Source organism: Podarcis tiliguerta (genome assembly GCF_965153285.1).
Source record: "Podarcis tiliguerta genome assembly, chromosome: 10".
NCBI lineage: Eukaryota > Metazoa > Chordata > Lepidosauria > Squamata > Lacertidae > Podarcis > Podarcis tiliguerta.
Genome location: NC_139543.1, coordinates 53,301,117 through 53,316,503, shown reverse-complemented (window position 1 = coordinate 53,316,503; position 15,387 = coordinate 53,301,117). Strand labels below are relative to the sequence as shown.

Here is a 15,387-nt window from a genome sequence, read left to right as displayed (position 1 = left end):
GGTGGGGGTCACTAAAATGTGAGGTTTGAGTTGGAAAATGGAAAAACTCAAACCTAAAATGGGGCAAGCAGTAAGATGGGGAATATGCTAGAGAGATGATTTTGAGGAGATATGGAAATTGTTTGTAGAATTTGTACTGTTAAAACCGAAAAGGGTCAAACGATCGCAAGAGGTATTGAACTTTTGGCAAGTTGGATAGTTACAATGGAATGGTCTCGGGGTAGGGTGCATATTTTTATTCTTATTTCATTTATTATTGTCAAAAAAAAATTTTTTTTAATGGAGCAAGCAGGAGTCAGTAGAAAATGGTAGAAGGCTTGGCTCCTTTTATTTGTTAACCCTGACCAATCCAAAGACATGACTACCAGCATCTTTCTAGGCTTGGTTTGCCATATTTTGAAGAGAGAGAAAAGAGGACACATTTGTCGACTTCTATTTTTAACTCTGGATCACTACGACGACTCTACCCATGAAAAACAGGGCATGTCCTGGAAAAAGAGGACATATGGCAACCCTATCTGGGCCCAATGCAAGGTGCTGTCAAAAGCCAAAGTCAAGCGCAGGTCAGCAATAGAAAGCACGTTGTCTGTGCAGAATGGACCTGGGGCTTTGTGCCTTCTTCCTAAAGGCCCACTGACTGAAGGCCAACAGTGGCCAAGGGAGCTTAGCATTAAAGGAAAACTCTGTGCCAGTCAGACTATTCCTGGTGTTTTCAGTCTTCTGGAGGCTTGTCGCTTGAGGAAGGCGGCAGTGTAGGCATGCCTTTGTATGGGAAGGAAGGGATTTGCAACCTTGTGAGCTCAGTCTATGGGATTTGAGGTTTCATGGAAATTCAACCAGCCTCCTCCAGGCACAGTCTACAGAAATTCCGGCAACCGGGTGTATTATTCATAAAGACAAAAGCCTCCAGAGAAACGTCAAGCCGATGTAAAGCAGCTATTTTTACCAATAACCCTGCAACTGAAACCCTCTGCCACCCACAGCATCTGAAAGAAAAGCCTTTAAGAATCTAAAAGGCTGAACAACAATACTTTTATAGCACTGCCATGGAGTTTTATGGCCTTTCTCTTCTTTGCCACTTGAGTAATTCATTTTACACATACCCACTAACTCCTTCTGATAAGCACTTCTGCCAGTTAGCTGGCCAAGAAAAAAAGAGGGCTGAATGTTGTTTCTCTTTTAAAAACAAAACACCTCTCTCTCTCTCTCTCTCTGGTTCCAATGAACTCACTAGTTGTTCCTCTGCAATGGATAGAACATGAAAGCTTTTTTTAAAAGGTTATATACATCCAGTCCATTAAAGTGGTTTGAGAGAGGTTTCATATCTGATGGTATGCAGTTCACCCCCATTTTGTTTTCACATGCACATGTTCGCTTAAAGATGTATTTTAGGGTTTTGAAACAATAAAATCCCCCCCCCCCAAAAAAAGCAGCAGTCCTTCTTTCAAACCACCTTCAGACATTCAAAAACAAATAGCAGCAGAGCATCTGTCTCCAGCATAGGATAGGCGAATCTGTCAATTCTGGTTTCCCTAGTTCTTTTCCAATCTAAGTCCAGTTCTTCAGGATGCATTCATTTTTTATTTTTTTTTAAAGGGCCTCATGTGCCTCTGACAGTCCTGAGTCTTCCTAAACGGCCTCCGCCCAGTATACCTGAAGGAGCGTCTCCACCCCCATTGTTCAACCCAGACACTGAGGTCCAGCTCCGAGGGCCTCCCTGTGAGAAGTGAGGTTACAGGGAACCAGGCAGAGGGCCTTCTCAGTAGTGGTGCCTGCCCTGTGGAAAGCCTTCCCATCAGATGTCAAGGAAATAAACAACTATCTGACTTTTAGAAGACATCTGAAGGCACCCCTGTTTAGGGAAGTTTTTAATGTTTGATGTTTTGTCGTGTTTTTATTATGGAGCCACCCAGAGTCGCTGGGGAAACCCAGCCAGATGGGTGGGTTATAAATAGTCTTCTTCTTCTTCTTCTTCTCAGAGCCCTGACCCTTGCCTTGTGGGTAGCACAGAACCACACAAATTGCTGACCCATATTCCTCAGGCTCCCTTGCCTCCTCTACACATTCCTCTGAGTCCTGCTGGTCTCTGATGCTTGCATGGTTCCCTCTTCCAATTCCATTTTATTCTCACAGCAACTCTGTGAGGTACGCTAGGCTGAGAGACTGTGACTGGCCCAAGGTCACCCAGTATACATATAAACGATGTGTACTGTATGTATGGTACCTATAAAAGAGCCATATCCCACATTGTGCTATATTTCTGCAGTATACTTCTACAACTATGGGATGCATCCAACTAAATTCCACTCAGTGCAGATCTATTGAAAAATGAATGGACGTGGCTAACTTTACTTTTGAGAGCCAGTGTGGTGTAGTGGTTAAGAGCGGTAGTCTCATAATCTGGGGAACCGGGTTCGCGTCTCCGCTCCTCCACATGCAGCTGCTGGGTGACCTTGGGCCAGTCACACTTCCTTGAAGTCTCTCAGCCCCACTCACCTCACAGAGTGTTTGTTGTGGGGGAGGAAGGGAAAGGAGAATGTTAGCCGCTATGAGACTCCTTAAGGGGAGTGAAAGGCGGGATATCAAATCCAAACTATTCTTCTTCTAACTTAGGCTTGCTCATTCCAATGGGTTTACTCTGAGTAGAACTCGGTTGGCTGCATTTCCACACAGTTATATACATATTGCTGCAGGTTCCTGTCAATGTGATGATTACTTTAGGAAAGCAATAATATCGTATGTGTGTATTGGATATATAAGCGTGCATAAAATATTGCACAAGAATAATTCATGTTTTAGCAGAACCAAGGGGTGGGGTGGGGAGTCTTGCTTCTCGTCAAAGTTAAGGAGTGAGATGGGAATTAGAAAGAGATCTCTGCGGGTCTATGAGATTGAGAATCTCATTAAATTCCCATTCCTGGTCTCCATCTGCACATTCAACCATTCTTGTTAATAGTCTGGTGCATTTTTTAAAAATATCAGCGTTGCACTAGTCCTGTTCAGCCTCCCGGCCCGTGCTTTTTCCTGGCAGGCAGGCAGGGTTAGACTCATTGGCCCTGTCTCATCTGTCACATTGCTGGTGGCCTAACTCTGCCATCTTCCAGTGGATTGAGGGTGAACTTCTTTAGTGGGCAGATTTCCATGGTAGGGCAGGGTCCCTGCACAATTTAGAATCGTGATTGCGTAACATCCAAAATCTTTAAAAGGATGGGTAGCAGTTCTGGTGGTACCTCCTCCCCTCTGCAGCTTGGGTTATATCCACCATTGGTTCAAGATTATTATTATTTTTGCCACTTCTGTCTGCTGCAAAGTTTCAGCCAAGTTCAGGAAAGGATTACACAAGCTGCTATCCTCAATGTTCTACTGCCACCTAGAGGGTTTCTCTTTTTTAATGTATTTTTATTAAAGATTTTCTTGGTTTAAAAAGTATGTGCAATCTCTCTCTCTCTCTCTCTTTTCCCCCTCCAAATAACATTTTTTACAGATCGGTTTCATTTGTTGAGACATTAGGAAGAAAAGGGGGAAAGAGGTGGAGGGGGGAAAGATGAGTGGGGGTGGGGTCGGATGGCAATGTTTCTATTTTACTTAATATATGTGGGGTTTGGTGTCAGCATTGCTTGTGCAGGTTCTCTGCTATTCATTTGTGTTTCTTTGGTGGTGAGAGAGGTTGGGGTTGGCCTAGGCTGCAGTTGTTTGTTTGTGGTTGGCTGTGGTGATCATTGTTTTCATGTGTGAGTGGGGTGGGTGGGTGTTTTGGATCAGGTTAGCCATATTGATTTGTATGCCGTTGGTGGATTTTTGTCATTGTCTTGTCGGGCTGTGTATGTGATAAAGGGGAGCCATACAGGGGTGAAGGCATCTTCTTCTGTTTGTCCCCATGTCAGTTTCGGTTTATTGGTTAATTTTTCTAATAGGGCTGTTTCCCATACTTCTTGGTACCATTGGTCCATGCTTACTCCTGACAGGTCTCTCCAGTGTCTGGTTATGGTGTTTCTGGCTGCTGAAAGTAGGTGGGTTATGAGTTCTTTGTGGTATAAATGGACATTATTGTCTTGGAAGATGTTTAGTAGTGCCAATTCTGGGGTGTGGTGGGAGTGCCCCAAAATCCAACTATTTTGGACAACAGCCATACGAGAACTAAGCAAGTATTAGAGTGTTTCTCTTGAAACTTAACTAACCAGCAGGAAAGGGGACTCGGTGAATGAAAAAGGAATCCAAGGCTGAGAAGTGAAAGAGTTAAGTGCGAACAAGTGGGTCCTACAGCAAAATGTTGCAGCGTGGAGAGCTCCTATTAAATATACTCCTTTTCAGTCCCACTATCCCACACCCCCAGTTTTCTGTCCCAGCAGTCAGTCAGCATTCTGTTTTGTACTTCAAGCAAGCCGGCTTGTTTTTTCCTGTTCTGGAAGGTAGAACTTGAACCAATGGCTTCAAGTTACAAGAAAGGAGTTTCCGACTAAACATACAGAAAAACTTTCTGACAGTAAGAGCTGTTCGACAATGAAACAGTCTCCCTCAGGAGGTTGTGGACTCTCCTTCCTTGGAGGTTTTTAAGCAGAAGTTGGATGCTTGCATTGCAGAGGGTTGGATAATAATAATAATAATAATAATAATAATAATAATAATAATAATAATTTATTTATACCTCACCCTCCCTGGCCAGAGCCGGGCTCAGGGCAGCTAAGACTAGTAAAATTACAGTAAAAACATATTAGGGGGGGGAAACAATTTAAAATGTCATTTAAAGGTTAAAATGCCATTTAAAATGCAGCCTCATTTTAAAAGTAGCCCATAAATCAAAACTGTAAGCAGAGGGAAACATAAGGGTCAGACTGAGTCCAAACCAAAAGCCAGGCGGAACAGCTCTGTCTTGCAGGCCCTGCAGAAAGGTGTCAAGTCCTGCAGGGCCCTTGTCTGTTGTGACAGAGTGTTCCACCAAGTCGGGACCAATACTGAAAAGGCCCTGGCCCTAGTTGAGACCAATCTAACCACCTTGTGACTTGGGACCTCCAAAATGTTGTCATTTGTGGACCTTAAGGTCCTCCGCGGGGCATACCAGGAGAGGCGGTCCCGTAGGTATGTGGGTCCTAGAAGACCTTTGCGGGTCCCTTCCAACTCTTAAATTCTATGATCCAGATAATCAAGTATGGCTGTTGTTTCTTGATTTTACTGATTTATTTTTTGTAACCTGCTTTGAGGTTTTTAAAAATGAAATAAAATTTATGAACTAAATAAACAAAAAAAATTACTTACTTCAGCCTCCCTCAACACTGAGTCCCCAGATGTTGGACCCCCAACTCCCATCATCCCTGGTTAGCAATACCAACGGTCAGAGATGATGGGAGTTGTAGTCCAGCAACATCTGGAGACCCAAGGATGAGGAAAACCAGTTGACACTGACTGGTAGCAGTTTTCTGGACTTTCAGAAGGGGCAGATAGTCTTAGTCCGAAATGGAGATGTGGGTGCTGGTGGTTTGAATCTGGAATCTTCTGCAAGCAAAGTAGATGCTATGCCCATCTCTGAGGTATCCTAGACCCAAGCCATTTGTTTCTTTCAAATCCAAAACTTTGAATTGTACATCAGATCAGAGTTGTGAGAAGAACTCCACAGAGATCAGATTCCCATGGGTCTATTTCCCTCTTCATTATTCAGACAGAAACTCATTGCACAAATGTTTATGACCCTGAAATTTGTTCACTCTTTTCCTTTATGTCTCTCTGACCTTGAACAGAATAATAAACAAAAAAGGAGAAAGAAAGAAAGAAAGAAAGAAAGAAAGAAAGAAAGAAAGAAAAAGATATCGCGAGTGAAGTCTGTGAAGGCTTTTGAAGAAATCACCTATTCTTATCTGGTCAAGGCAAGTACTCAGACCCGGATGGAGGGGAGAAAATAATTCACATTATGGTGAAGAATGGGAAAGGCATCATATGTCTATCTTCTCTGCCAACATCGAGTTTGTATCCTAAAATGTATTCCAACATTTTTTAAAGTCTTATACTTCACTGTCAAAATGTTTTTTTGTTTGCCTTTGCTTTAGTCGCTGGCAATATTCAAAGAGCATTTAAAATCTAAATTGCAGCAAAACATTTTTGCGCCAGGACCAGTGATGTTCTTAGCCAATCTGCTTGAAATCAGTCCCAAAGAAAGGTTAGGAGCTTAGTTGTTCATTTCAGAGACGGAAGGAGGGAAGGGGGAAAGGAAAGGAATGAAGGTGGCGCTAGTCAACAGCAAGCTTGTTTGGAAGATGCCAATTTGTAAGCTCCTGGCATGTGGGTGCATTTTGTGTGTCACTACCTGCCAGAGCAATTTGTCAGCAGGGCAAATTTCCTCCACGATGCGTCAGGTGCAGAGATGCTACAAAAACATAATTAAGAGTCTCTGCTTCCAAGATTCAGAGGAGGGGGAAAGAGCAATCTTGCTTCCACTTCAGGGAATTTGAATTATATAAAAAACATTATTCACTGAGAATAGGAATGGGAGTGGATGGCAGCAATTTAACGCTTTATAGTATACTCTTTTTTCACCACCACATCTGGACAGCACCCGAAAATGTTCCTGTTCTCACCAGAAGCAGCTGTGTGCCATCTACCCCTGACCTCAAACACCAGGAGGGCGAGTGGGCCAAATGCAAGGGAAATGTCATTCTCATATGCAGACAGAATTTTGGTTTGGTGTTTCTGCCCAAGGACGATGGCAGAAAATGACAAGCAGCACAACATCAGTTGAAATTAGGGGAACTCAGTTTGGTTGGAGGGGTTCTTCCCAGATGCAGGGCATATGGCTACATCCCGATCCCATTCACACAACCAAACTGGCATGTTCCGAATTTAGATCGCAAGGAGCACACATGTGGCAAAGCTGTCATTGCTGTTGCTCAACAAGTCTCTTGCTAGCATATTCATTTGTTCACTTTCAGTATTTATACCTGGCCTGCTAACCAAAGTTCTTGTGATAGTTTGCAATATATTTAAAATACAATAAAACAGGCCCATGTTACTTGGGTATACTTAAGTTTTCCCTCATTCATCTGATGTTCCAATGACCACTCTTACAGACCCTCCAAGTGTCCCTATTTTCCAGAGACGTCCCTGACTTAGAGAAGCTGTCCCAGTTTCTGATTTGATCCCAGAATGTCCCGATTTCCCCTAGGATGTCCCTATTTTCATTGGAGAAATGTTGGGAAAGTATGGAGTTATCCGACCCCTGAGCCATCTGAAGGCAATTCTGTTTAGGGAGGTTTTTTGGTGCGTTTAATGTTTTATTATGTTATTATATATGTTGGAAGCTGCCCAGAGTGCTAGGGCAACCCAATAAGTTGTGTGGCATATAAATAGTAAAATTATCATTATGGAATGGGATGTACCCATTTTCATCAGAAAAATGTTGGAGGGTATGCTCTTATTTACTAATTGTTGACACTTGTAACCTACAAAAACAACACTGTGAGATAGGTTAGGCTGTGAGTTAGTGATTCAAGGTCACCCAGTGGAGATTTGAACTGTGGTCTCCCAGGCCCTGGTCCAACCCTCTAACTACTACACTGCCTCCTGTCTTCTCAATGGCAGCCAACTTTGGCAGTCATATGTTAAGTCCTTCACAGGCCAGGACTTCCTGACCAGGCTACTGCTGACACCTGTCAGAGCTACTGCGCCCCTGGTGGCAGATGCAGGAAATGCTGAGGGAACAAATGCGTGAGAATCCTGCCCCAGTCCTCACATATTTCAGTCCTCTTTTACCACAGTTCTACATCACTATCAAGAGGAGAAGAAAGGATGCTTAAATCAGGATTGAGGAGCCAAAAGTCTTGAATACCTTCTATTTTTAAAAATCAAGTCAATTTCAGCAATCAGTTTGGACAAAAAATGTATAAGTTGTACACCAGATATAAATTAGAAAAACTCCCATGTGTCTCAAGATCAAGACATGCGTCATGTAAATGTGGCCTTCACAAAACAAAGTCTGAAGTCTGACCACATAGGAGAGAGGGAACTTTTTTTTTTCTTGTATATGTGAATAAACCACCAGGTCATTCTAAAATTTGCCAAATAAAGCAAGAAATTTAAAAATCAGCTGCTGAAGAGGTAGTCTGGAGCCATGGTCAGATTCTAGACAGTCAGGCTAGGGTCAGAGTTAAAATCCCCATGGTCTTCTCAACCTAGCCAACTTCAAAGGGGTGTTCTGCAGATTTATTTTATTTATAAGAAATTGTGCTAAAGGTTACAAATAAAAATTGTGCAGAAATTGTGATGCAAAACAAACAGAAGGAAAGAGAGTGTGGTGCAATTGCTTTCATTCTATGCGCTTCCTTCTTCTGCCTCCATGTTATAATTCTGAACCAGGAGGGCAAGAATGTCCATGGGCCAAAAAAGGGGTGAAAATGCAAGTAAATTTGGGTCTCTAGATTAATGTACCATCTTAAGAACCATCACTAGCTGTTCTTCACAGAGTGCACTCCTGTCTTTCTTGTCCGTTACAAAAACTGTCATGGATGAGCCTACAATTACAGTGGTACCTCAGGTTAAGTACTTAATTCGTTCCGGAGGTCCGTTCTTAACCTGAAACTGTTCTTAACCCGAAGCACCACTTTAGCTAATGGGGCCTCCCACTGCTGCCCCACCACCGCCACACGATTTCTGTTCTCATCCTGAAGCAAAGTTCTTAACCCAAGGTAATATTTCTGGGATAGCGGAGTCTGTAACCTGAAGCGTATGCAACCTGAAGCGGATGTAACCCGAGGTACCACTGTTTTCAAGTTGCTCTGGAATGCTGCTAAGGGTCAGGGAATAGATTCTCTTTCTCTCCCCCCCCCCTTTTTTTTTTTTTTTTTTTTTGTCTTCCCTTCAGAGAAGCTTCATTTATGGCCAGCTAGAATTTGAAAGTGTTGCTGTTTAGATTTATAGCTCAGGCATTTCAGAGGCCCCCAGCCCAGGGTCTTGGAGTTGTGATGTGCTTTGCCCACGTGATCCAAGAAAGGTCAGGACAGCCTGGTGAGTGTTTTGAAAATCAATTTCCAAGATACACAGAGAGCACCATAAAGATTTTACATGGCCAATTCAAGCAGACCTAAAATGCTTCTTGTGACAAGTGTGTGTGTGTGCGTGTGCGCGCGCGCATGCATATAGTTATGTACGGTGGTACTCTTAGTTTTTAAACAGAGTGCATTCCGGAAGTCTGTTCGACTTCCAAACCATTCAGAAACCAAGGTGCGGCTTCCAATTGGCTGCAGAAGCATCCTGCAGCCAATCAGAAGCCACGCCGGACGCTCAGCGTCCGAGGCAAAGTTTGCAAACTGAAACAGCTACTTCCGAGTTCCAAGTTGTTCATGAACTAAGCTGTTCGAAAACCAAGGTACAACTGCATGTGTATAAGAATTCTCCCAAAGGTGTCCCACAAGGCAGCAGATAGAGGTTATTCCTAAGGTTATTCCTGAGTATAGCCGCAAAGCAGTGGAGGTTCAACATCCAAGTTTTCCTTCTCCTGGGTGGGATACCTTCCCAGATTGATGAGCCCCATCTGCCCCTCATTTCCCTCTGCAGAATGTGCAGAAACAGCCTTCCTAACCATTGAACCCATTATTGGTCTCTTCCGCAAAGTCCCTAACTCACTGAGGGTTAAAGACCCATCGGCTACCCTCGCCTGGTTTAGCCACCCAGTCAAACTGTTTCCTGGGATGTGGCCGCTGTCACATGCTAGATCTGAGTGAGATCTGAGTGTAGGGTGGGGACCAAGGGGGGACATGTCCCCCACCAGAGGTACTGCCCCTCACCTAGCATGCCATACACACACCAATGGTCTGACTCAACATATAAAGCAGCTTCGTACATTCTCTTCTTCCTCGTTCAAATATTGCAAAAATCCCTAGACTTTGCAGTTCAGATATGCCCTGGCTTAGTTTGAATCAAGGGCGCACAAGGTAGATTTAAAAAAAAAAAAAAGATGACAAAGTATGAGGCAGATTGAAAGAAAGCAGAGAATGCAGAGCACATCAGAACAGTGTATCGAAAACGCATTGTAAAAGAGCAGGTAAAATTGCCTTTGGTGGTGGCAGCAATGCGGCATCAAGCAGAGAAATGCAGAGGGCTCTTACTGCAGCATGTGCGTCTTGCTGGCCTCCTTTTGTTTCTCAGGTACCTCGTAGTGAGGGGACATCTTCCCCAGGCCGCTGTCGCTCAGCATGCGCTTTCGAACAGCAGGATTCCACCGATCTGATATTCTGAGAAAAAGATTTCCAAATGGAAAACACCATTATTCTCAGATGGGAGTTTTTGCTTTATTTTTGGGTGGGGCGGGGTAGCGCTGCTTGGTTCCCCTTTTGTCAGGGAACTGCCATCGGAGCGGGAGGCGGAGAGGAGGCTCCAGGACGATGGTGGAGAGGGTCCAAGTAGGAGGAGGGGCAGCCCATCCGCTGGGGAAGGAAATCAGTGTAACACCAGTGGAAAACGGGGGGGAGATGGAGGAATCGGAGAGGTGGCTCCAGGACTCTTCACAGGAGACCAGCAGAGAGGGCACGAGTACCTTGCGCAGAAAACTTCCGCGCAGGCAAAGGGGGAGGAGACTGGGCGTCAAACAGCTTCTATGCTGGAAGAGGTTTAAGAAATGCCCACTGACGGATTCTGCCAGCGACTGAGGCAGCCATGGAACTTGAGGCTGTCCAGACAGAAAGGGTTCAACCAGGCAACCTAGCCAGGAGTAACGGCAACTTACGCACGAGCAACCGCTAGAACCATTACACCTTTTCAAATGTGAACCTACTTAATTAGCACTTCAGGAACCCACACGCTAACTGAAACACGGCTAAATCCGTGCTTCTCCAAATGTTGAAGTTCTGTGCTCATGCCAAAAACAATGCATTACGGGGGGGGGGAGGTGTACATTCATACCTCGTATTGTGTTTGCTTCAGGTTGAGCATTTTCAGGTTGCGTCCAGTGGCGACCCAGAAGTACCGGAAAGGGTTACTTCTGGGTTTCGTCACTCGTGCATGCGCAGACGCTCAAAATGACATCACACGCATGTGCAGAAGTGGCGAATTGCGACCCGCGCACACACAGACACGGGTTGTATTCTGCTCAGGTTGCGAACGGGGCTCCAGAATGGATCCCATTCGCAACCAGAGGTACCAGTGCACATAAATCAGTAAACTGAATGCAAAAATACATAAATTAGGGAATTTTTTTCTAACAGGTGAAGTTGCAAGCCAGCCTTGGTATTTTGGGGGGAAATTGCATGCTGACTTTTTAATGAACTGCTTTTAGGTTTTTGGTTTTCTTTCGTTTTACAATCGTTTTACAATCGTTTTACAATCAAGCAGCAATTGCAAACTGCAGCAGACATGAGGCAAACAGAAGACGGGATAAATGAGAGACTGAGAAAATTTCTAAAGTGGGCGCATATTTTTCCCCGCCCCTCCCCTGCTCCAGAAGACAGTTCAGGAGCTTGTTGCTTCCAAAGGGAGAGGATGAGGGGATCACATGCTGAGACAGCAAAGTGATGGTAGATGGGTTTCACAAGCCAATTCCTTCTCTTTACTGGTTTGCAAACTTTTACTCTTTACTGGTTTGCAAACCTCTTTTCCTGTGTGCAGTGTGGGCATTAGCAAATCATCTGTTGAGGGAACTGGGCAGGAATTTTTATTTGGGTGGGTGGGTTGGTGCATGCGCGCGTGCGTGCGTGCGCGCTGCCTTATTAGCCTAGGAACCTGCCTGCCTTTTGCCTGCTTCACATTGTTCAGTTCATTCAGCATTCCTGCAGTGGTGTGGATGGTGCCTGTTGCAGCATGAAGCATGGACAGGGAAGGAAAGAATGGGTGAAGAGATAATGAGGGAAATGAGGCGCTATTGGGTAGAGATCTGCCAGTACTTTGTTTGGGGTGACATGGAGGCATCCTTGAGGCCTGGCATGCGCACCTTAGATGATTGCTCAGCACCCTGGCAAGGAAGGTGTTTGTTTACTGCTCCACATCCTTTGCTGGAGAGCTCCTGTCTGAGGCTGGAACACGTGCCCAGGAGGGCTTGAGAGATGCTTCCCTACCAGAATGAGTTAAACCCTCACCTGCCTGTACTTCTTGAATTTAGTTGAAGCTGGGTTAATTGGGTTGAAGTTGGTTTGCTGCTTTTCCAACTTGTTCTGTTTCGAATAAATATAACTCTAATTCCAGTACTGTCTCTGAGGCTCCTTTGCAGGTGTGGGGGCAAACTGAAACTGACTGATTCATCCATATTACTATTCCCAGAAGAGGATCATTCCATGCCTTTCTTCTCTGCAGAGTTGATTATTCACAACTCTTCTCATACTCTTGCATGTTTCCTTAACCATTATTTTCACCTGCCAATCTTATAAGGTTGCAAGAGGGCTCTTCAGCTGAACTCCTGATACTCCTGCCATCTGGGTTGCCACTCATGGACTATTTCAGACACAACACTGATGAAATGCAATTAAGATTTGTTGTGAAAAATCTAAAAGGCATTTCTTACAATGCACAACAATCTTCAGTTTGAAATAGATAAGACAGATGTTTCATTGTACCTTCTTCTTTTTTTCTGAACTGTGACCATTTCTGGTGAAGAAACCTCTAAGCAAAATAAACAAATAAATTCCCAGGATGCCTTTAGGAAAGTAGCACCAATCAAACAGGTTCTAAATTCTTTGAAACAGTTTGCATAAAATTGCATAAACTAATGTTCCTTTATTTAGTTTAAGTCAGAGGAGCAAAAATTCAGATACCCAGAAGTCACTGGCAGTTAAAACCATCAGGACCAATAACTGGTATCTGGGTAACCTGAAGCAAGCAGGATGCCGAATTCCCATATAGGCTGAGTCCTTGCATCTCTCAAAGGAGCAAGCATTAGTCACACATCTCTGGTTTGAAATTTAGCCTGTATGAACACTTTCTCCCTTTTTGTACTCTTCACAAGGGTGAATGCATGAAACTGTCCTCTGGAGCAGCTCCCATTATACAAGGGGATGGTACGGTATGTACAGAGACTTCCAGATCCCACTTCATGCTGGGGGAAAAGAAGAAATTTACCCAGAGGCCTGCTCCACTACCAGATCAGGCATTCCTGGAGGCGTCCCTGCAGGCTGCGTTGCCACCATTTCTGGGTCCAGAATAAAAATCTCGTCCTGCGAAATTTCAGTCACGAAGTGCAAATGTTCCTGCAGCAACAGCATGAGAGTGAATGATTAATCCATAGTTTGTGCACAATGAACTAAATGGAACTCAGTTTCTAGACATAAAGAAAATGTTCGTCATGATGAGCAGGCCATGGCCATTGCGTGGAAAGGAACTGAAAATCCTTCCCATACAAAAGCTTTCCTTGTAGATAGAAAATACAGAAGAAAACTTATTCATGCCATGCATAATTAAACGACGGCACTCGCTCCCATAGGAGACAGTGATGGCCACCAATACTTTAAAACAGGATTAGACAAATTAATGGAGGGAAAGTCCTATTGATCAGCTATGTTGGCTACACTCTGCCATCATGATCAGGGGCAGTAATGCTTTTGGATGCAAGTTGCTGGAAACTGCAGGAAGGAGAGAGAGAATGCTCTTGTGGTTGGGTGCTATATAAATGTTTCCCACAGGCATCTGACTGGATACTGTGAAAACAGGATGTTGGACCTGATAGGTCACTGGCCTGATCCAGCAGGCTCTTCTTATGTCCTTAGATAACCAAGCATGTGTGTCCAAACATCACACAAAGAAGTCCATTAAGGGGGCGGCACCAGAAATGTCTTTGATTTCCCAACACACCATATAATGCAAAAACAAACAACAAAAGCCACCCCTGGATCTTGTGCATGGTGAATGGCTGGCCTTAAGGAGGAGTCAATATGCACAGAGATTTCAACTGACCACCACAAGCTGGGTGCTTTTATTGAAAGACTTGAACCAATGGCTTCAAGTTCCAAGAAAGGAGATTCCAATGAAGCATCAGGAAAAAATACTTTCTGACAGTAAGAGCTGTTTGACAGTGGAATAGTCTCCCTTGGGAGGTTGTGGCCTCTCCTTCCTTGGAGGTTTTTAAGCAGAGGTTGGATGGTCACCTGTCATAAATGCTTTAGCTGATATCCCTGCATTGCATTGGGGTCCCTTCCAACTCTCTACAGTTCTATGATTCCATGACTCTTGCATACAGTGGAGAGTGGGTTGGAACTGGGCCACTGGTACATAGTATTAGACTCACTGGGTGGCTATAAATCACCATCTCAGCGGGGGCAGCTGCCCACTGGAACTGGCTGGGCAGAAAGCAGGGAGACCAAAATCAGGTGCAGCCAGCAGTAATGTCAGGCAGAGCCAACTAATTCTAGTTTTGTCTCCATCCTACTCCCTGGATGTTCACACTGTGATTAAGGAGGAGGAAGATGATTGGCAGTGCTACTGCCAGGATTGCATGTAAGTAAGAAGACAGGCTGGTTGAGTCTGGCTGAGCAGAGGCTGAGGTTAGTGGGGCAGTGCCCCATTTGCTCCTTCTCCCAGTTTCAATTCCCACCTATAAAATGAGGCAGGCAACCATAAAATATTGTTATGGGGATGAAAAAAAGGCTAAAGCATTGCCTGCTAAGGCTATGCACACTGATTGGGGAATAGGTTCTGTTGAATTCAGTGGAATTTATTCCCAAGTATACACACATCGTGGACACGGGTGGCACTGAGGTCTAAACCACTGAGTCTCTTGGGCTTGCCAATCGGAAGGTCAGCGGTTCAAATCCCCACAACGGGGTGAGCTCTCGTTGCTCAATCCCAGCTCCTAGCAGTTCGAAAGCACACCAAAAAGTGCAAGTAGATAAATAGGTATCGCCACATGACCCGGAAAAACTCTGTGGACAAACGTAGGTTCGCTTGGCCAGTAAAGCTAGATGAGTGCCACAACCACAGAGTTGTTCGCGACTGGACTTAATGGTCAAGGGTCCCTTTAGCTTTACCTTTATACACACATCACATTGAGCTCCACACATTCTATAGGACTGCAGCAGAAATATATACAGTAGATGGGATGCTGGAATGCATGGACCATTGGTCTGATGCAACAGGGCTCTGCTTATAGTCCCAGAAAGCATCAAACACACCTTTATTTAGTTTGTTGCAGCTGCACAGCCAATAAATGTTGTTTTGTTTTTTTAAAAAGGAAGCCTAAACAGAATTACTACTACTGTTTGCGAAACTTCCAGTAAATGCTCAACACGCACACAAAGTGCTACATTTCTGACAAATGTCAGTACCATTAGTTTGATGTGCTTTTAAAGCATGGAGATGTATTTTGTACTGGCTTGTAACATTATCATAATTTCCAGAGTTATCTTATCTCCCATGCAGTGGATTAGGATTTCAGGCAGACTGTAAACAGCAAAAGGAGATAAACGCGGAGATTTACTTTTTAAAATG

General features: G+C 44.2%; 1 protein-coding gene across 7 annotated transcripts in view; it reads right to left on the bottom strand.

Annotated features, from left to right (window-relative positions):
- Positions 1–15,387, bottom strand: part of DGKI (diacylglycerol kinase iota) — a 247,838-nt gene that overhangs the window by 35,818 nt on the left and 196,633 nt on the right. For 5 of the 7 annotated variants that reach the window (XM_083401411.1, XM_083401412.1, XM_083401413.1 and 2 more), the window contains 2 exons: positions 13,027–13,154; positions 10,089–10,214 (listed from right to left, as the gene is read on the bottom strand). In XM_083401411.1, the coding sequence (XP_083257537.1) occupies positions 10,089–10,214; positions 13,027–13,154 (254 nt within the window). The remainder of the gene's footprint in view (positions 1–10,088; positions 10,215–13,026; positions 13,155–15,387) is intronic. The other 2 variants (XM_083401415.1, XM_083401417.1) reach the window with 1 other exon arrangement.